The following is a 22,186-nucleotide window of genomic DNA, read 5'->3' on the forward strand; positions in this document are numbered from 1 at the left end:
AAACTCTTTTCTAGATGTTTTGAAACATGATGGGCATTCCTTTGTTTGTTCTTTATTTTTTTAAAGAGCTTTTTATTTTACATGTACATGTCCCAATAATGAAAAGCATAGACGGGTATGATCATTCTTATCACTGCTTGCCTGTTAAAACAATCAAATAATGTGGGCTTTTGTGTAGGCATGGGAAGGCACTTGCCTGGCATTGTCATAGTGTTGTTAAATGGCTATCTAGGGTAGCAGGTGTAAAATGGTCCATTTACAGCGGCATCTAATAGCAGTGCATGGCAAATGCCTAATACTTACACACAAGCCAAAACGGTTTGCTTTGCCAATGCTTGTTTTTAACAGGACTTCAGTGAAGGGCATGCATAGAAGTTATAAATGTCCTAACCAGGTCTGCTGGTTTCAGCCAATCAGTTCATATTACACAATACCGTGTTTACATCTCCAATTAAGACATTAACTCTCAGAAGACTGCTTTGAAAAAACACTAGTAGGCACTTTGAGTACAGAGTCTGGTGGTAAGGCTTGATTAAAGCGAGCTCAAAGAGTTCCCATGAGGAAATGTTTGGGCAGCGAGGGGCTGGAACTGGGTGTAGGAAAGCCCTCTAGACGCTCACACCGGAAAAAGGCCCAATACACACCTTGCTAACTAAGACCAACACATCTATATCTATCTAACAGTGCACCTGGTACGAGCAGACCGGGGGGGGCAGGGGTAAAGTTGAGGTCATAACAACTCACACACTTCACTTGCTGCCAGACAGGCTGGCACTTCTCCAAGGTCTCCCACCCTTGTTTGTGGGCTATAATTTCATCCCTCCCTGCAGCATAAATCACGTGACCTAGGAGTGAACGCAGGAAGGCCCTGCTTTCGGATCTTTTGATCGATTGGAGGGTGGGTCTCCCAGCAGGTTTATGGTCAGTGGTCTGGGGTTATCTGGTACATTGGAATTCAGGGGTCCCAAAGCCAGGGCAATGGAGTGCTATAATGTAGGATTAGGACAGGTGGGGTTTGAAGACCCGGGCCCCCCTTCTCATATGATCGCACCGTTCCGACACTCAGCACTCCTCCTGTGGCCTTGCAGGGCACATTCTTCCCAGGGCGTAAAGGTTGGCAACATTTTAGGACAATGAAGGTTTTTATGGATCTGTGAAGCTCTGGCCTTTATCATCAGAGTGTGGGACACAACCTATTGCCTTGCTCATGTTCGTGGCCTAGCCCTGGAGTGTTGACTGCCGTGCTACGTTTAAGCTTTGTGCCACGATATGGCTGCTAATTGATGGCTGCTATTCCTGCATGTGCACTACACCTACTAAACATGCAATAATATGATTGTGTAGAAGCCTCCCCCGCTTTCTTACATTAACGATGACGTCCTTTGCCTTATTTTAAAGCGCTTGGGGTTGCGGGGGGATCGGGTCCCCTTCCCAACACTGACCAAAGGGATTAGCATGGTCATGGGCATCCAATGGGTGGGCAAATAGCCAAACATCCACATGCTTTTTTGTCAATCCTCCTATGCCATTTCTTCCTATGTGTACTCTAATGCAATAGCTTTGGCTTATAGGTGGCACTAAAACACCACCTAATAGCCCAAACTAAAAACAGGTTAGAATTTAGGATCTTTTTGAAACTATTTTGGGGGCTATTAAGAACGAACTTGCATTTTGACCCGAGGGCTGTCAAAACTGACATTCATATCATCGTAGACCCGGGTACTGCTGTGCTGAAATGGGGCTGGCCAACAAAGCCCACTATCTGATGTCAGTTTATAAAAAGATGGCAGCCAAAAAGGGCCCATAGAGAAGTGCACTATTCAGCTGAGCATTAGACATTCTGAATGGGAGGGCCCAGTTACTGAACACTTGGTTGCCTGCAGACATAGAATGCAGAATGATGTGTGGCTGCTAGAAGATGATGTATAACTACATAATACAAAATCCGAAAAGGAAGACGCTTATTGAGGCAGGCTCAAGACTATGGGGCAGGCATGGTTGTCGAGTGATGAAAAAAAGGAAGGCATACATTGTGTGAAATGATAGTTCCGTGCTGAAGAATTCATAATTTTAAACTATGCTACGACATGACATTTAAGACTTAGTGACTCAAAAGAACATTTTCAGACAGCTTTTTGAAAAAAAAGTGACATATTTCAGTGAGCAAGACAGTCGGTACTTGTTGGCACAGCAAGATATACTGAGTGTGAAATATGGTGGCAATTTGTCGGCGCTGGTTATCCGGCCATGAATTCACTGCAATACCTATGTAAAAGACTATCAGTTTCTTTTAATGGGAGAGCAAGGTCTGTGAGGGTGCAGGTTATCACATTGTAATAAATCGTCGCTGCTGGAAAAACAGCACCTACAAAAACTAAAATGGCCGATGACTGGTGCACTCTCCCTACCTCTGACACCATTTTGCGTCGTTACCAACTTTTCATTACGCTGCCTTGATTTCTTTTTTCATAATTAACTCTGAAGACTGGTGACTGTACTGCAGTAGGTGGGATTTTAAGTCAACGATAAGATGGTGAATGATGATCTCAGCGGTCAATGGTGAAACTTTCACCATCTATCGATCCTCCCAAACTCAGCTGTATTTAAGCTATCATGTAAACTCTGTTTCATCGATGTTATTGAAGTCTGAAGGACTGAAAGACCTGCCTGGCTTCCAAACTTGTACTCGCGAAAGACCTGCCTGGCTTCCAAACTTGTACTCGCGGGTTGCACATGGTCCACTGTGCTTGGTGCCTGACCCTCTGAGGTATCTTACCTGACTGCTCCTTCTTCAGCTTTTCCTGGGGGGTAGGGGGGAGGGGGGTGGGTGCAGAGGGGAGCAAAGAAGGGGGTACAGGGTGAATACTTTTTATAGAACAATGCATATTTTATCCCCAAACCGCCCTTCCCTTTTTTTGCTATGCCAATATGGAAAAAATATAACACCCCTGCCACCCCATTCCAATACCTCTGTGACAATGGTGGCGCTATGGGTATGGGGGAGGCGGGTCAATCCCCGCCCTTTCTGATAGCAATGCACCCCCCCCCACCACCTCCAACAAGGTAGTAAAATGTTATTGGCTGGTGCACCTTGAGGAGCACCGGCACAGCCAGTTGTCTCCCCCGTGGTCCTGACTCCAGCAGCGCCCCAGTGTCTTCCCCGGGCCAGATGCAGACTGTTGAACCCCACATTTTGCACGGTGGTTGTAACAGATACCATCGTAGCTTGCTGTAGTAGCCTTTCGGATGTTTTTATGGGTACGAAGGCAGGAGAGGGGCTTCATGTGTGATACAATCTCATGTTCTGTGACATTAACCATTATAACCGTTTTACAGCACTTTTTGGGTGCACGTTAGCACTGAACTAACAAGTCACTGACTGCATGCAGTCGCCCTGCACAATGTACCCTTCTTTTATAAGGCCGAGACAACAACATGGGGGCTGGATGGCTCCAGGTTGGGCAAAATCTGGGGATGCCAGCAGCGAGAAATCATTAGTCCCATCCCTCCGCGTGTATGGGAGGCCTGTGTGGGCCAAAGCACTCGCACATTGTGTGTAGTTCTGCACAGTTACATTTGCCTCGCTGCTCCACTCCCTTATCTGTAGAATTACCCTCACTGATGAGTATTACATAAACACTGATGAGGGCTTGATTCACAGTAGCGTTTTGTCATGGCGCAATCCCATTGGAAAACGCTCTGTGAATCAGCCCTAATGACACTTTACCCCAAATGCACTCAAAGGTTGTTGAGCTAAGTCACACACTGCGATTGATGAATGTGGGCTACCTTTTATTCTGTGCCCAGGACTGTCTTGTGCACCCGTGCAAACCTGAATGCCACAGCCACCCCGTGTTGCGTAGGCACACACCACTGGGACCCCAACTCTTTTGGAGGCCGTGGGCACACACCACTAGGACCCGGAGTCTTAAGGAGCAATAAAATGGAGGAAGCCAAACATAGTTATGTCACCCAGTAATATATTCTTCAGAGAAGTACTTGCATTGACTTGCACCATCTTGGCATGCGCACCAACTCGGGGCTTTGTCCAGTTGTACTGCCCAGGAAAGCCCCACAGCGCGCTAACTGAACTGTGTGACCACCTGGGGCCCTCCTTGCAATGCAAATCCAAGCTTATCCTGCAGAAGTCGCCAATCAAAAATCATACATGGAATAACCTGCGCTATTTTATATTGCAGGACTCCTTGGTGGGATTTACGTGCTGGGAGATGGGTTGTGGTAGGTCACAGCTGGTCATGAGGTTGACCTCCGCTCCCCTTTGCCAAGCCAAATCATAGACCCCATTTTCTTAATTTCACTGTGAATTGTGCCTCCCCTACAGGCGTAGGGCTACCCTTTACTAAAAGTATTAATATTAATGACACCACAGGCAGTAAGATAACATGCACGTAGGTTCCAGGCACACACATGAGCCATGTGGCGGCACCGAAGCATTCAAGATTGGCAAGCTACAGAATTGAAGGGTGTTGAGGCTTTTCCAGGCAGCAAGTACCATTCACACGCTCACCTCTCATACGTGGTGTGAAATAATTTGGTAAACTAGGGGTCAGAAATTGAAGATGGCAAGCGTGGAGCCCTCCATGTGCAGTCCCCCAGAGCCCCAATCACACGAGGTACTTAGAAGAAACCCTTTAGATTCACTCAATTCAAAGGCAATTTTTGTGGATATCCTGAAAATAAACAGTGGGTTTGGCACTTCATGGCTTTGTTTGGGGTGCCTTCTACGGACCAATCTGGCACTTAAAACATCTGGTTGTCCACAGGTGTCGCAGATGAGTAAAAATGTGGAAATGACCCATGCCCATCACATGGTCAGCTGTTATGCCAAAAAGCCCCCACTCAGCTATTGCCACCTCTCAGAGAAGGAGGATAAACAGACCCTCTGCATGTAAAGATACTGCCAAAGGTGCGACTTCCCTTTAAGCAAGAATACCCAGCGATTCCTAGGGCTTTCAAAGACCACGTACACCAGAAGTAATCCATCACCCACAAAGTGCCCCAAGCCATGCACCAGAAGTAATCCATCACCCGCAAAGTGCTCTAAGCCATGCACCAGAAGTAATCTATCACCCGGAGAGAGTGCCCCAAACCACATACACCAGAAGTAATCCATCACCGGAGAGAGTGCCCCAAACCACATACACCAGAAGTAATCCATCACCTGGAGAGAGTGCCCCAAACCACATACACCAGAAGTAATCTATCACCCGGAGAGAGTGCCCCAAGCCACATACACCAGAAGTAATCCATCACCTGGAGAGTGCCCCAAGCCACATACACCAGAAGTAATCCATCACCTGCAGTGTGCCCCCAAGCCACATACACCAGAAGTAATCCATCACCGGAGAGAGTGCCCCAAACCACATACACCAGAAGTAATCCATCACCTGGAGAGAGTGCCCCAAACCACATACACCAGAAGTAATCTATCACCCGGAGAGAGTGCCCCAAGCCACATACACCAGAAGTAATCCATCACCTGGAGAGTGCCCCAAGCCACATACACCAGAAGTAATCCATCACCTGCAGTGTGCCCCCAAGCCACATACACCAGAAGTAATCAATCACCCGCAGTGTGCCCCAAGCCACATGCACCAGAAGTAATCCATCACCCACAGAGTACCCCGAACCACATAAACAAGTAATCTATCACCTGCAGAGTGCCCCAAACCCCAGGTGATTACTTCTGGTGTATGTGGTTTGGCGCACTCTCCGGGTGATGGATTACTTATGGGGGGAAAAACCCCCCTTCCTTGTTTTCGTTGGTCAAGGAAGCTTCTCCCCGGACTCGCCCCCTCCCGAAACATACTCCACTTGCATCCCTGTTCCAGGGAATCACTATTAGTAATTTATTTTATTTTTCTTTTACACAACCTGGGTCTGAGCTCTTCCACAGCCATTAGAAACATGTGTTCATGTACAATTAGCCTTGCCAAATTGGAAATGTCAATTCCTCGTGAATGATCATCCAATACAAATATTTTCTGCGTACATAGATAGCATTTTTGATTTGCATTCTTAAATGTGTATATTATTAATCCAGTTATTAGGCATCTGAGCGTACAGCTGGGTTGGTTGGTGATTCGACAGTCACACTTATTGTCTTGTGCTGTATACAGTATTCTCTAGAATGGAATGAATATTGGAATTTGAAACAATTTTCACAATCGCCGGCAATACATTGAGTGGATAATTTATTTCATGCCCATCGTATTCGGGCCATTTGATATGTTTGTTTAATTGGAACCTATTGATCAGAATGTTTAGTTGCGACTGATTGTGTTTCCCACTGTATACAATATGTGATGGAAACAATGGGTCATCATTTTTGTGAGGACCTGGCTGACAGGACATGGAAGGGAGACTGGTTATATTTGAGCTGCCAGTCTCCCCAAACCCAGTGGTTTGCCAGCAGAAAGAAGCCCAAGGTCTCCTTGGCTCACTAACCATAGTGCCAGACAAGCTCAAGCCTTGAACTGTGTTAAAGCTGCTGGGAGTTTAGAATTCAACAAGCAGAAATGTAATTAAGTTGACAAGCCCAAGACATTAAGATTTCAACCAGAGTATTTGCAAAAACCGTATACATTCATCGATGAAGTACCATTGAAAGGCTTGGCGAGAAACCTACAGGAAATGGGATTGAAACAGCAGCAAACATTTTGTAAATTGTCACGCAAATGTGGAAATATTTAAACCATTTTTGAGGACTTATGTTTTTTATTCTCCAAATTTAAAGCTATAAAGAGGAAAGCTCAATGGAAATGATCTCTGTAAATCGACCAGGTCCACCAGTGATCCTCATGGTGCCGGGCTCCTGGAGCAGACCACTTCTGGCAGAGAGGTTACTTTGCAGCGTTTCCCTGGAGTTCCTGGGAGTTCAACCTCGCTCTTTCAACTCTTAGACTAAAGAAAAAACGAAATGCACTTAACATTTAAAAAATAATGAGGTGCTCTTGCAGATTTCCATGGGTGCTGGTATCCCCCCAATCTCTTATGAGTAGATGCAGAGCATGACGCACTTGGATTCACATCCCTTTCTCCCTTTCCCAACTAGACAGGCGACATTGGGTCTGGCAGAGTTGGAAAGGCCAATTGCCCGTCAGTCGTCTGTTCAAGTGAGGCAAAGGTAGCTTCAGGTACTACAATGATTGTGGCATCCAACTTGACATTGCCTAAAGGAATTTGTATGCTTTCAAGTCTACTTAAGACACCAGTTCCGGACCCTTTCTGGAGACTGCCGCCCACTAAAAGCCCTGGCTACACAGCCCTCGGGTACTGTTGGTACCGAACATGCGCCCTTTTTTAGGCTGTTGTCTGTGGGGACTTCTGCAAGATGTGATGATCGGCATGCAGACAAATTTCACACCTGGGTTCACATATATAGGCTTTAACAGCAATGCTTGTAATATGTAATATTTCGTAACCTTTTACAACTCACTTTAGAAAAGAAGTACTGGAAACGCATGCGTTTAGTACAGATACCTCTCTATACTGTACATGACCACTAATTATCCACCGCTACCACAAATGTACCTAGGAGTTCAGTTCCATTTATGCTTCGTAGTTTGAAAGACTTTTTTAAATTCTTTATTTTGGTCTTGCTATTTTGCTCCACCAAAATGGGTCTTGTATTATGGCAGTTCTCTCCCCCCGCCCCCCTACCCTCAGGAACCCCAAATTCGATCAGTTGGAATCAGCGCTGTGAGGATCCTGTTAGCCACTTGCATTGGGGGGTGCGATAGAGTTGGAAAATAGAGCAGTGATGTTCCTCTTTTAGTACAGTGTTTGTATTTGCCATAAGCAAGGGTTGCTTGTGTGAATAGTGTAGGTTGTGCAGAGAGGCGATAATGAGTGGGTTAGAGGGAGGGCACAGTTAAAAATGATGGGGCCTTTTGGTTCAAGACTGGTCATCCATTCCACAAATTCCATAATTCCTGGAAGCCGTTCATGACAGTCCCCGATTGTTGGAGTATCTTCACCTTCTCTGAGGTTGTACTGGGACAACCTCTTCATCCAGACCACGACTGTCCTGTGTTGAGTGTTACCTGCCAAAAACCCCCGAGCTCTACCTCTTCCCAGGCTTGGAGGTGTTGCTTGCACCCATTTGCCTGTCTGCCATTTTGTGGGGCTTGGATTGTTTTTGATTTCTCGCTCCACTTTTGCATAGTATAACAGGAAGCAAAATGGTTTCTAGTGAAGTAGAGAATGTTGAGTGAACTTGAGATGAATACGTTCTGGACTCAGCAGAAAGTACAGGTCTCTGTTCTTAGTGAAAATAAAGAAAAGGTACAGAAAAGCAGCAAACCTGTTCAGACGCACATGGGGAAATCAAGTTCATCACGGCCCCCAATTGACCTTTCCGTTCGCCATTGTACTAGTAGTTATGATAATAGGCTTGATGAGCACACATCCGGGTCTTTAAAAACAAAACAAGTTCTGCTCACGACAATGGACAAAAATGATGTCCATGTTTAGCACGTGGCTTATCCTTCGGATGCGTCATTTGGTGGCGTGTCCATGGAGTGGTTTTGGGTGGCACGTGCTACCCCCTGGAATCTCATTGTTCTAAACTATGGTCATTATGTGTGTGTGCACTCGTACTTCATGCCACTGCTGCATAGGTCAGTGCCCCACTTGGGCCACGCCAGTCAAAAGATTCTGGACACGCCACTTGCGCCATAATGTTGGTATGTCCCATTGTTCAGTATTGGTACCTGACTACGTGTGTTAGCTGCTCAAAAGCATCAGGAAGAACAGCTGACCTGCAGTGGCAGTGATTAAAGTGGGTGTCGCCAAGGGGCGCGGAGTAAGTGGGTGCCCCGGGGTTGGGACCACCCCCTGGGAAAAGAAATGTGGGCCAAATGTCCATATATTTGCAATCGAAGTGTCCTAAAATCTGCCCCTCTCCCCCGCCCACAGAGAAATCAAAAGTTAGTTCCTCTGGGTGTCTCAGTATTTGCTATGCACGCCCTGTGCATGAGATGTGGTGTGAATAGGACGTGGTTGGCCGCCTTGTTCTGCTCTTTGTTACCTGCCCGTTGGTTTTCTCAGCCATTCAGATCCTACATGGTTAAAGCGGAAAGCAAGCCATGACCGCCAGGGAGATTTTAGAAACCATAAGTCTGCTATTACCATAGAAACAGTACAAACATGTGGCTAACACTTCAGCCCTGCAGACCGCACAGCCTCCCCGCGCCTCGGATTTTCCCCTTGGAGACAATATCAAACTCCGAAGATATGAATCAAAGGAGCAAACTGCTGCTTCGACGTGCTTAAAAATTCCAGCTGCCTGTGGTTAGACGGGGAGGACAAGAAACCCGACTGTGTTCCCAGGTCACAGCGAGAACTTGTTTTCCTGGCTCGAGTTCCTTGGGAGCTCATTTGCTCCTTGCACGCTGCGCGCCTTTTGAACTTGCCCGTGTACACAATACAGATCCTCTTTATGCCCATTTGCACACTACTGACTGAAGAGGGTAGATTTACCTTGCTTTTCACCTCATTTTCTTTGTTTTTCTCCCTCAAGTTAGTCTATTAAAGCGAAGAGGAAAGTTGTGATGCCCAAGGGGGCAAAGGACTACTCCTGGGACACTGGTCAACACCATTTCACTACAACACGGTTAGACAGAGGGGTGCTTTGGGATATCAATGAAGCCCTGGGTGGGGGCTACTTCCCCAACTGTGCCACTTCTGCCAGATGCGTGCTAGCCTGTAAGAATATTGGCAGTCGGGCAGCTGTGGTTCAAGTCACCTGCCTAATGTGTGTCGAGACTGCCCCAGTTTGACTGCACTTCTAAAGTAACTAGCCTGCATGACAACTACACACTCTACGAATAAGCCACATAGTTGCCAACATGATCCATTCCAATCAGTAGGTGCTTATCAAGTCTTATTTTTTTTCTTCGCATTCTGAGACTTGTAGTCTGAGTTTTACATTGGGAAAAGCAGAACCACAAGTTCCAGAATGCAAAGAAAAAGCCATGACTGGATAAACACCTCCAGATTGGAATGAATCAAACCATGACCATGGCCAAGGCAGGTGCCTTTGGTCACTCCATCCCTGCCTCACACAAAATATTACCATCTAGTGGCTTGCCAAAGAAAATACAATTGCGTGTTTATGTTCAATAGCAAGTCTGCCAATATGTTCTTTTTGATGTTTGTCTTTAGAGTTGATGGTTCAGATGCAAAATATTCAAGCTGGAACGCCTAACTTCTTTCGGCTGCGAGTTTACAGGTTTACAGTTTCCAACACTCCCTTTTGAAATATACTTTTTGTCTTGGTGAAACGTTTTCAGGGTGGCGAATCTGAAACCTCCACTTTCATAAACATAAGCTGCTCTTAGTAATGAAGAGCTGGGTGTATTGCACTGGCCCGATTGGTTCAAAGTGGGGTATCACTTCATCGGGGGTTCAAAGTGGGGTATCACTTCATCGGGCATGAGCCCGTACATTTGAAATTACCACTTCATAAACATGAGTGGCTGCTTCACAAGCCCATGACCAGGAGTAACGGTGAATTACTCCTGGAGAGAAACGAGGCTTACTCCAGACTTACTCTTCTCAGTTCTGGAGCAAGGCTGTGGTGGTACTGGTAACTTCTTTGTGATTGGAGAGTGTTTGTCAGTTTGGTCAGCATTGCTGTGCATGTATGATCTTAAATGAAGTCTTGTAATTATAATAATGAAACGAGATGGGTTCGATCAAAAACCCTGAGTTAAAATTCAGGGTTTCCCATTGAAACAGAATGGGTTATCCTGGGCAACTCACTTGATCTTTTTGCGCCTCCATTCCCCTTTTGTAACTTAAAGGGACGTACTTTGAAATGAGCTCATGGCTAAAACTGGGCATTTATCTTGGCATTTATGATCTTGTTCTAGGCATACCAACAAAAAAGATGGTTTGTGGGCTTCATTCTGTGAAATCGAGAAATCTCGGACACGTAGATGCCGCTTCGCTTTGGTAAGGTCCTTGTGCGTAAGTTGTATCACAGTGAAGTACTCATCGAGGGCCAAAGGGACAAACGAGTGGAATTTGTGAAATTGATATCTGGAGTGGGTATATGATGACATTTCACTCATTTGCTTGCACTGCCCTCACTAATAGTAAATACGGGGTTGTCTGTGGTGACTTTCTTCCAAGCCTTTTTATATAGACCTTTGTTTTCTCTAAAGTTCTCAAAAGACCGTCCTAAAATGCCTGTATATGAAGTGATTTGTGTGTGGTTAATGGTTTCTAATAGGAATATACTGTCTGTGTATGCTTCTTCACTGCAGAGGATATCCAATAATGTTTGGGCATACAGGGAAAGAGTGATGTGCCCAGACCTGCATGAAATGTGCGACTCAGACAAGGAATGAATCGTTGCTGATTTGCAATTGTTGGTTGCGAAATTGCAAAACCCGGATTTTTCAGGCCTGCCTGTTATTGATTAAGATAGATGGGCCTAGATGCTGGAAGATGAGTGGCTTGACATGTCCACCAGGTTTCAGGAGGGATGTGTCCAGGTGAAGGTGGACATGGGGCAGGGATCGCATTCAGCCAGAGCCACTCATTCGGATAGCATGAACTTGTATACACGCAGTTGAATAGCGGGAAAGTTGATCTAGCCGATGGGATCTTCGTTGGCTTTGGTGAGTGAGTTCCAACTAATCCCAGTGGGTTAGTGATTGTTTAGTTAGACTGAAATTATGGTTATTGCTCAAAACCTTAGACATATGTTTTGTACATGCTATGTCCGACCAGGGGAGTAACTTTGCTGCAAATGTTGGGAGGGGGACATGACATCTAAATGAAAGGGGCCCCTGCCAAAAGAGTGGGACAAAATGGCCTGCCACAAAGGGTGTGAGTGGAGGGTAAACTGTTGCCCCCCCTCCAAAAAGTATGCCCATGCTTCCGGCCTAGATTGGGAATTGATACACAACAAGGCCTACAAGTAAAGTAACTAGCAAATTCAACTAAAGCTGTGAAATAATGGTCAATTAATAAAAGTTGACTTCAAACAACGTGCGATAAGTCATAGGACTATGAGAATGAATAGTTATTTTCACAGGTTACTGCGTAGAATGGTTGGTGCTGTGGCCTGTGCGTGGGTGGGGGTGGTGGTGGTTCAGAAGCATCATCGAGCAAGGGGGGCCATCTTGCATGGATGACCTGTTGCATGGTGACCTGTTACTTGGGAGTTGCAAGGGTTGCACAGGTGGTTCTGTGCTCCAATGATGTATTGGTTTGATAGTTTCAGAGCTTTTTCTTCACTCAAGAAATTGCCAGTGTGTAGCGCAATGTGCTTTGGCGGTCTTGGCCTAGATCTCAGCGTACAGCAGTCTCCGGTGCTTGAGCTACTGTCACTCCTGGCATACATTGGCCCCCTACGTCGATGTTCTGTCAGCAGAGACCACAGGTTAAATACACGTGGAATTAAAATAAGTCTTATCATTTAAAAATGGTCTCTTCAGGGACATGTGGACACTTGCACTCCTCTGCTCTATACGGCAGTCCGTCCCAATGTATTGACGGAAGGCCACAGTTTCCGGGAGCAACACCTGCCTTAGGAATCACATTGAATAGGTGAAAGCATGTCTGAACCTTTGGCAAAAAAGTATGCTCGTTTCAGGGGGATGTTTTAGTGACGTTTATGAAGGTGCACAGTAGTAATCTGCATTGCCTTCTTGACTAAGGCACCACTGTGTACCTTTATAATCCACATAACACACTGATCCTATTACGGCTTTTGGACAAAAACCATGCAGTTACTCAGCATTTTCAGCATTGCTTTCTACACCTGGATCTTCGTAATCCGGCTGAAATGCAGCCCATGGTAGAGCAGCGAAGACCCCCTAACAAAGGGCTTTTTCAGGTTGCCGAAAGCCCTCACACAGGGACTAGGGAAATTGCCTAGTCTTGAAAAATAGAAACCCTGTTCCGTAGAAAATTAGTGAGTAACCATAGAAACCCATGACACGCGCCTTTTCTTAACTCCGATCATCAAGGAGGAATTGGGTTTCCTAACATATAAGATCCGCTTCATTGGGTGTGACTACACCTTCACCTTGTACATGTTTGCATAGGATCTTCCCCTCGGCTAAAGATTACAGAGATTTAGAGTCGGTCTGTGCTATGGGGGACTAAAATATCTTGATCTGTTGGTAGAAATATGTTCAGGAAAGGCCTGATGGTGTAAACTGTGAAAAGGGAATCGTGTGCATATCTAGTGGACTTCCCAAGACTAGACGAACAGAGCGGGTTGACATTTAAACATTGGGTAGGACCAATAGAAAGTGGAGTCACAGGGAAAAGCAAGATGTTCAAGGATATGTCTTGATAGGTCTGTAGAGATCCACTAACTGGCATTCTTCCATATCTCCTAGATGGTGAAAGTGGAACATCGGAGTAAGGTTTGTTGAAAGAGGAAAAGACACAAAGTATGATGCATTGGTTTGAAGACTTCTCTTCAGCCCTATCAAACGGGAACATGCAATGACATTGGTGCCCTATCAAACTGAACATGCAATGACATTGGTATCCTGTCAAAAGTGTTGAATACATCGAAAATCCCAAAGCATACATTTCAACAAGAAAAAAACCCTAAACGTCTCAAACTATTTGCATCTTAACAATGGATCATTACACTTATTACATTTCCTACTGCATTCAAAGTGTTACCACCACCTTACCGACTCGTTGAATATATAACTTTGTTTTTCAAGACTAAATGTCCTACTTTTAACCGGTGTTTACTATATTTTGTTGGGAGTGTTTTTCCCACTATTTCTTTTATTGGGGTATTTTCCTGCATAGAGGGCATATAAGTGGCTGATACTCTGCTTATCTACAGGGCTGATTGTTACAGCATTTTTTACTTTATTGTTAATGATGTTGAGGTATTGTTAATAAAGTCTTTATTTGACCAACTCTGTTTTTAATTCTATATTTTTCAAGGCAATATTTGTGTGCTCTTTATCATGTCCCAATACTCCCTTCTCCCCCACCTGTTTGATTACTCTCACTAATCATTATTACAGTGATGTCAATTCTACATTGGTGGAATTCTGTATCCTGTAAGAAGGCTATGGGCACGTATGCAGTCGGGTAAAGGAAACACACTGTGGGGTACTGTCTTACAGAAAAAGCAAATAAAGAAATAGGAGAGTAGACAAAAATAGAGGAACAGGGATCTCATTTCTTACGAATATTCTTGAAAATTGAACCAGAGGGAATTTAGAAAACGGCTAAATAACAATCGCAACAACAATATCTTGGATGCTTATGGGGCAAATTATGAAATCGCTAAGCAGTAGGCAGTGCCTCTTAATATACTAATCATGGGTCAGGAAAAGAAGAGTCATGCAAAAACAGGGTGAGAACCAGAAGGAATGTTTGTTCACCTTTAATCCAGAAAATGAAATCCAGGCAGGGGTAGTGGACACAAATCTTAAAAGTTCCCAGTAACCCTTAAAAAAAGAAGTTGAAAACTATTTCTAAAAATTGTTAGAATTGGTCAGTTTTGGTGCTGATTAATTATAAACTTTTATGTCGCACTTAATTCTAGAGACCAGCCTCTAAGCGCGGTAGCGATTCGAATCTGTGACGCTCTGCATTGTCTAGCTTCCAAGAGAATTGTGTTGTTCCTGATCTATCATCCTGACCTTAATGCCCGCTTCATATATTGCTTTAATGAGGTTTAAAGTTTGCATGCCTGATTCACGCTTGAGGATGTTAACTCCTTTTTTTGGGGGTTTAGGGGGTAGAAACTCGCAATGTAAATATTCAGGGTTAGGTTCCATTTCAAACCATATCCTTTCTTCCTGTCCATCCACACCCCAGTTCATCAGGGAGGACCAGATTCTGAGAAATGTTGTAACTGTATTTCCAGTTGTAGTCTGTCGCACTGGATGTAAGGCCTATCCCTCCACTGACCTATCCCTTTTTATCCCACAGAGTGCGGCAGCGGCTCCAAGTCCGGTAATGGGCAACATGCCTCCAAACGACGGAATGCCAGGTGGGCCGATGCCACCCGGGTTCTTTCAGGTACAATCTTGTTTTTTGGACTGTGAAAAATGTAAGGATTTATGTTGTCATGCTGCATGCATGTTCTCCATTAAATGCATGTCATAAGTACACTATCCCAGCATACACATGCATACCTCTACACTGAAAAAGTAAGTTTAACTCCCATTTAAAACAACTCAATAATTTTCTGCAATGCAAGTTGATATGTTAAAACAGATTTAATTTCACACGCCAGGAGACCTTAATTATGTATTAATGGGAGTAATCCAATCAATATATCACTTGTTACACCAGTCTCTCAAATGTAGTGTTCTAAAACATTTTGACATAGTATGCATGTTAAATGTAGAAATCCTATGTTATGCTTTGGCAACCTTTAAGTGAATTACAGTGTCGGTAACGTCTGCGTGCTTTACTACATCTGAAGTGAACATACATTTGTGTAAGCCACATTGATATATTAAAGAAAAGCGATTTCTTAATTTAAGCTCTTTTATGGGGTGTCGCATGTCACTAGTCATCTTCAAAGTGCTAGAAAGTGTACTGTGCCTGGCTAATGTGCGAGTCCATGGGATTTGGGAGTAAGATCAGTTCGTGCAACGGACAAGAGGGACAAGAATATGCCTCCTTGTAGGGATTACAATCAGTAAAAGGTTTGCTGGATTAATCCAATTTTTAAGTAATATATTAAATCCTTTCTTGATGTGAGGTGGTCATTTCGTAGCGGGAGCATAGGGCCCAGAGCAGCATTCGTCAAACCCTTGGGGCTGGAACAGTAATGTCCCCGATCAACCGTACACCATAACCAACTTTGTACTATTGCAAATGGCGATAGCTGCGCCACAGCACTCTTGGACCAAAGGAAAATAGGGTCAAGTCCATGCAAAGTCTGAGAAACCGTGGCCTAGAGTGTTTCAGGCCACTGGCAATAATAATAAGCCATCATTGGGGGTGGCTTTATAATGTTCTATAGAAATAGTGTTCTGTTTTCTGCGTCTCGTTGGCTATTATAGGTAGAAAATACCTTTCTTAGGTGGACGCACATTTCTTGTTGGCTTTCCATACCACTTGAGCGCTTGCAATCAATTGTCACATTTTTAAATAAAAGAATGGGTCCCTGGTCTGATTTTGAAGTCTTGGATGGGTTTGTCCTCTCACATTCAAATATTGATCCATGTTGAACTTTCCTTTGAAATATAATGCTTGCTTTGTTTAATACAGTGCTAGCATTTTTTGTGGGGCAGAATGTTGCCAAAGAAAGGGACGGTAAAGGCAGGCAACAAGTTACCTTCCAAATTGGAAAATTTGAATAATTCTGTAGTTCCTCCTGTGCGGGTCTATGTCTCCCAGAACAATTGTTCCCAAGACATTGCTTTGCCTTCTAAAGGTCGAAACATGGTCTTCGAGCGAGTAATCTAAAATATTTTCTAATAACAACTTACTTCTTGGCAAATGTTTGTGGCATTCATGAAGCATTGATTATTAACTATTAATTACATCTAGGTAATGTGGCATTCATAAAATCAAATGTGCGTTATATGCTGTTAGCGTTGGTTTAGGAAGTGGAGCAGTTAGTAGGAGGCATAGTGTACCAGGAACTCCTAAAGATTGTTTTGGACATTATGAAAAAAAGAGGAATTCAGTCACACACTTGTATTCGTCTAATGGAGTTTAATGCCAGGGCAGCTGTGCCAATGAAGAGCTCCAACATGCCTCTCAGAGCGATTGGTTACCATCAACATTAGGTATCTTGTCCTCAAATCTGGGTGCTGTGCTTACTCATCTAGACTATGTATTATCCAGTGGTCGAAGTGGGCGGGAGCGGTGCTCCTCTGCTTTTTTTAAATTATGTTTTACTGTGCCTATACTTTAATTTAAAAAAAAAAAAAGGTTCCAGAATGGTTTCATTTTAAAATAAAAATGTAGGAAGAAGTTGAAACTTGCACATCAGTGCACTGCACTGAACGGTCCCTTTAATAGCAGCCACGTTTGTTTGGGGGTTTGTATTGTGTGTGGGCGGGGCGGGGTTTGTGGGGAGCAGGGCAGGCTAGCAGGGAACATAGTTTCACTGCGATTACCCACATCCTGAAAAAATATGTATGAATTGCTGAACCATGTTTTCATTGGACTGCTATTGTTCTTGCTCTGGCTACTGTTCACTGTTATTAGTGAATTGCAACAGTGCACTACATTGTTCATCTTCCGTCCCCAACCTTAACATGCTTTTACTGGTGATCAATGAAATGTGTATGTTGATTTTGGAATAATGCTTTATTTAGAAGAGTTGGTAAACCTTTATAGTCTGCTAGAAACATTTCCAAAATGGGTGTCTGTGATATGAGAAGAAAAACATGTCGGAGCAAGTGCCTGATAGTAAGGCCTCTAACGCTTTCATGGCTTGTGTGGGCAGGCAGCCTCACCTGGGCCATCCTGTGACACCAGTGCCCAGTGTGAGCATATACATTACAAAGAAAAGCTTGGAATGCAGCCTCTACAGATGGTTAGGGCCTTCATTTCAAGCTTTCTGATTGGCTATTGAGTTGGAAGCTGTGACGAGTACAAAGGAGAAGCATGGGATTCTACTGTTAGATCTACATTCCACGCTTTCTGATTGTCTAAGAGAAGAAACTAAGCTCTAATGTGGGATGTTACCCGACCGGGAGGCTCAACCGGCCACCGAAGTTAAGGGCCCGAGTGAAGAGGTGCCATTACCAAGAGGGTTGGTGTGCCCTGAAGACTAATATTGGCATTAGCTTCCGCGATGAGCAGAGGGGCTGGTGCTAAGAAATTATCTTTAAAAATGTACCTTAGTTATGAACAAGGAAACTCTGATTTGTCAGTCCATTTTCAGTGTTGATGACATCAATGTCATGAAAAAAGAAAACCGACCTTGAAAGAACGCAGTAACATCGTTGGTAGCTCACGTAAGTTTCATTTTTAATTTCTGGGCTTAGCACCATAAAGCACCGACGTCGGCACATTGCAGGTGCTGAAGGACTCGGTGCAGTAGCTCGTGGGTGATCAGGGGAAGGACACCGAGGGGCAGGGACTGGGCGTCCAGGCTGCTCAGAAAGCAGTGTGTGAATACAACCCGCATTCCGATTAATCTGATTGGCAGACTCCCCCTCCGCCAAGGTGCTAATTAATGATGGTTATTTATGCAAATCCGTGCTGGTGTTACACGTTTTAAGGAGGAGAATGTAGTTCTATCCGTTGTGCGTTGTATGCTAAGTTGGAAGGGGCAGCATTATGACAGATGCTTACACCCTATCATTATTTTTGGCTCATCTTGGTCGCCATCTTTGTGAGGTTGGACTTGCGTTTGCAGCCGCCTTGGCCCAGATGCGTGAAAATATGTGCCTTCATCCCGAGAACTAAAGCAGTGCCCCTCCCACACCTAAACCCCCCTATTCCAACTCTGGTACGAACCGTATGGCTTCTTTTATCCAGAGTAGCGGGATGGTGCCGTGCGCGAGGGAAGAGAACACACTTGTGGATATGGGAAACAGAATACTTGTGAATGGGTGAGTAAGCACAGGGTATTTTCCAGTGCCAAAGTGGGGCAGGACACCAGGCATTTATCAATCGGTGATTGTTTTATGTTTGTGCGGCGGGAGGAGGGCACAATGTTCCTGTGAAAAGTCGTTGGCAGGACTTCAGGTATTTATGGCTGGGAAGGTTTGGGGCTTGGCATGTGAGATGCATTATACGGAATGTGGTAACGCAAATGCTGGGCCTGTTAGGACATTACAATTAACATGGCCTGATAAACGCAATCGGCCGCGTGGTTGTGGAATTTCCCAGTGACTTACCTGTCGTTATTGTCTACAGGTGGGAGTACCTTCTCTCATGTATTTTGGAAATGTGTTCAATGGCGTTTTAGAGTTGCTGATAGTTGCTGTAAAGTAAGATGTTTCCCCTTGTACAGCAATTTCTTCTTGGTGCCTATTCTGGAGAATTTGAGGCAGTCCATCCACCTCGAGGTGCATTTGCACCCCTTTTTATGTCAGTAGAAGAGGTGCTATCCTTCCAATGGCCACCTTCATGCATTTCCCTGTCGGCCTGGCAACGGTCACGTCAAAGTTCGACGGTGCATCAAAATCGCAGTACTCTTTGCATAATCCCAACTTTACAGCGCAGACATGATTTTGGCAGGGCTTTCGAAATCCTGCACTGCACTTTCGAGCTGCATGTGCTGTTTCAGTTTTGTGAACAGGAGACGTTGGGTCAGGTCCCCTCTAACACAGATTTGCCCAGGGTCGGACTGTGCCATAACATTGTCTTGGGCACCAGTAAAAAAGTGGCCCACCATTGCAAATGGCTATTCATAAAAATAATGAAATCCAGTAAAAGCATGCAAATAGGAAACTACACAATTTAGAATCACAGAACTGTAACCCCATGGGGCAAATTTAATTACGTTTTATACAAGGAAAAAGATGACGAGAAAAGAGGGTAACAGACTGCTAACTTACCAGTACCAGCAGAAATCTAGCCCATATGCCATCTTCCCCAATAACCCAAGCTTCTATTGGTGTAAACACCCTATCCAATCTCCAGTGCCCATTCCCATTGTATTGAAGGCAAATTCAGGGGTAAGAGATGCTCAAGTGGACTTCCAGCCAGGCTGCAGTAAATAAATGTAATGAAATAAAAGTGCAGTCACTCCACATTGACACCAGTCGCACCGGTACCGATCCACCATTCACAACAAGAGGCCTCACACCTAAATTGAGCTTGTGCCAGCCAATGGAAAGCTCATACAGATGTCCTGGCAACATGGTGATGCTTACCATCGTGCAGCATCCGAAGATGGGCGAGAAGGGGTGGGTTAGGAAGGATCCACCCAGGCAAGGGACGGTTGCTCTAAGCTTGCTAGGGGGGGGGGACTGGAATTTGTATTGCATTTTGTTTGTATTCCTGAAAACTGTGTGCTCTCCTTTCCATCTCTTTATATTGCATAGGGGGGGGGGAGTGAATTGTCACCAGAAAAAGTGATCATATTATCTCTTGTTGAAACCATATCAGTTTATTTCTGTGCTGCATTCTTTACATCATGGCTTTTCCTTGAAACCATAAAAGTATTCTCTGCTACCTTATCCTTTCTATATTAACTCCTCACTGATTGAAAAGAGTGTGCAATTGTAACATTACCCATTGTTGATCAACATTATATTCATAAGTGTGCTATCAAATATTAATTTATTCATAAAAGTGTGATATGTATATATTGTTTAATTTTTCAAATAAATCTTTTAATTTGCAAAACAAACCTACATCTTGGCTCTCTGAGGTCTGGCGGATTCAAAGAGAGGGACGTTGTACAAGGGTTTATCATCCAGATCTATTAACTTGTCATAAAAATATATAAATAAGGGCTTCCCCTGGGCATCCCAGACTAGGCATTGACTTAGTTGAAGTGCTGAATTGAAGTCACTTAACACTACGTGCATCCCACAAGTGCACCCCATTCATGGTAGTGAAAGGTGGATATCATGAATAAATGTATGCATTTTTCTGGTGTCTCTTCACTTTAAAATATGGTGACACTCTGTACTGAGTGACACAGGACTGGATAGCGGAAATCTGATGCCATCCTAAATACATCCATAGATGAGGATGGGCAGGGGAAAGTGGGTCTTCTGAACAGAACACCTTTTTCCTCATCTTGCACCACCTGCTCCTGACGGAAGGTGCTTGGGTGTTGGGTGTTGGGGGTGGGGTTAGGGGATATTTGGGCTTTGTTTTCATTGCAAGTGTACATTTAAAGGTGCAACCACCGCTGCCTATTCAAAAACACTGTTGGCCCATAGAGCCTGTGCTTAAGTGTTCAGCAACAAACTAGTCTTCTATGCTAAGAGCCGGTGCCCCTGCTGTAGAGGGGGACACCATGCCGGTGGAAGCCGGCTGCAAAGAAAAGGTTCAGGTAATCCAGGTAATTAATAGACTCTGAAGTACAGTTAATGTTGCTTGTTACATTTCACAACGTCATGTCACAAAGCCCACGTATATGGTACAAATGACAGGACACTGTTGGGAATGAGAAATGGGAGAGGAAACTGACAGCATGCTTATTGTACACAACAGTTTGGTTTCACAACAGCCCTAAATGCCTTCATGACAGTGTTCACATTCACATTTCGGCCATAGATGTATTATTAATACAATTTTTGTGTTATTATTTAAATAGTGAAAGAAGTGGAGGTGTGACACAGTAACCAGTTCCATAAATCTGTGGGCTAAGGGTACTGGTAGGGGGTGGAGCAGGACCCCTGAATGTAAAAATCTGTGTGGGCAGGGCAGGGTGTCACGTGATTATTTGATTACAAGGGCATTTTTAAAGTCCAGGGTTGTCTTATCCTTTCTTATTAAAATAGATAAAAGGGAAAGTAATTAAACAAATTGAGAAATTAGGAGAGTGTAAGGGGATACTCCCCATAAAACTAAAAAAAGCCCCATCCATAAAAAAAACATTGGGCCTGATTAGGAGATTGTTGGTGTGGTAAAATGGGTGCTAATTACTGCCACTTCTACAACACCACTGAAAGCAAGGTTGGAGGTAAAGTGTAGGAATCTGAATAAAAATCCCCATAGACTCTAAAAATGGGACTTTACATCGGCATGCCACCACTCTCATTCCTGTAGCAAGCAATGTCACAGGGCCGAGTGGTTGTAATGGTAAACGAGTTTGATGATAAATCAATGGGTTTACTGCCAAACATTTTCATCCCTGCCGGCAGACTGAGCAGCGGAGTATTCTCATCCAGGGGAGGGAGTTCAGAACTATATAGTTTGAGGGGCATGTTCTCCTAATTTTGAACTCGCTTGCTAGTGGGAGCAGGCTTACGAGATAAGTGAACTTATTGGAGGAGTCACAATATAAAACACAATGCAACATTGTACCATTTTTCATCGTACTAAAGTTATTTGAAGACTGCTGTTGGATACAGGGTCCGGCCATAAATGACTCTGACACTCCAGTGAACTGTTAACTTATTTACTTAAGTTAAGGTACATCAAGTTTGGCGGCTCGGCCATACAGAAATGCCCAAGGTGCGGGGAGGAAGAGGCTGGGCTGTTACATATGTCCTGGGCTTGCCCAGAGGTGAAGATATTCGGGGTAGAACTGGAGACGAGAATGGCCAGTCAGGGGGTGGTT

The 22,186-nt window shown here is 44.4% G+C and overlaps 1 protein-coding gene across 5 annotated transcripts in view; it reads left to right on the top strand.

The window, feature by feature from the left end:
* LOC138572668 (single-stranded DNA-binding protein 3-like) overlaps positions 1-22,186 on the top strand; it is a 1,217,622-nt gene that overhangs the window by 823,034 nt on the left and 372,402 nt on the right. For all 5 annotated transcript variants that reach the window (XM_069649275.1, XM_069649276.1, XM_069649277.1 and 2 more), the window contains one exon: positions 14,956-15,045. In XM_069649275.1, coding sequence (XP_069505376.1) covers positions 14,956-15,045 — 90 coding nt within the window. The remainder of the gene's footprint in view (positions 1-14,955; positions 15,046-22,186) is intronic.

This window comes from Ambystoma mexicanum, chromosome 1p (genome assembly GCF_040938575.1).
Source record: "Ambystoma mexicanum isolate Mex_15411 chromosome 1p, UKY_AmexF1_1, whole genome shotgun sequence".
Taxonomy (NCBI): Eukaryota; Metazoa; Chordata; class Amphibia; order Caudata; family Ambystomatidae; genus Ambystoma; species Ambystoma mexicanum.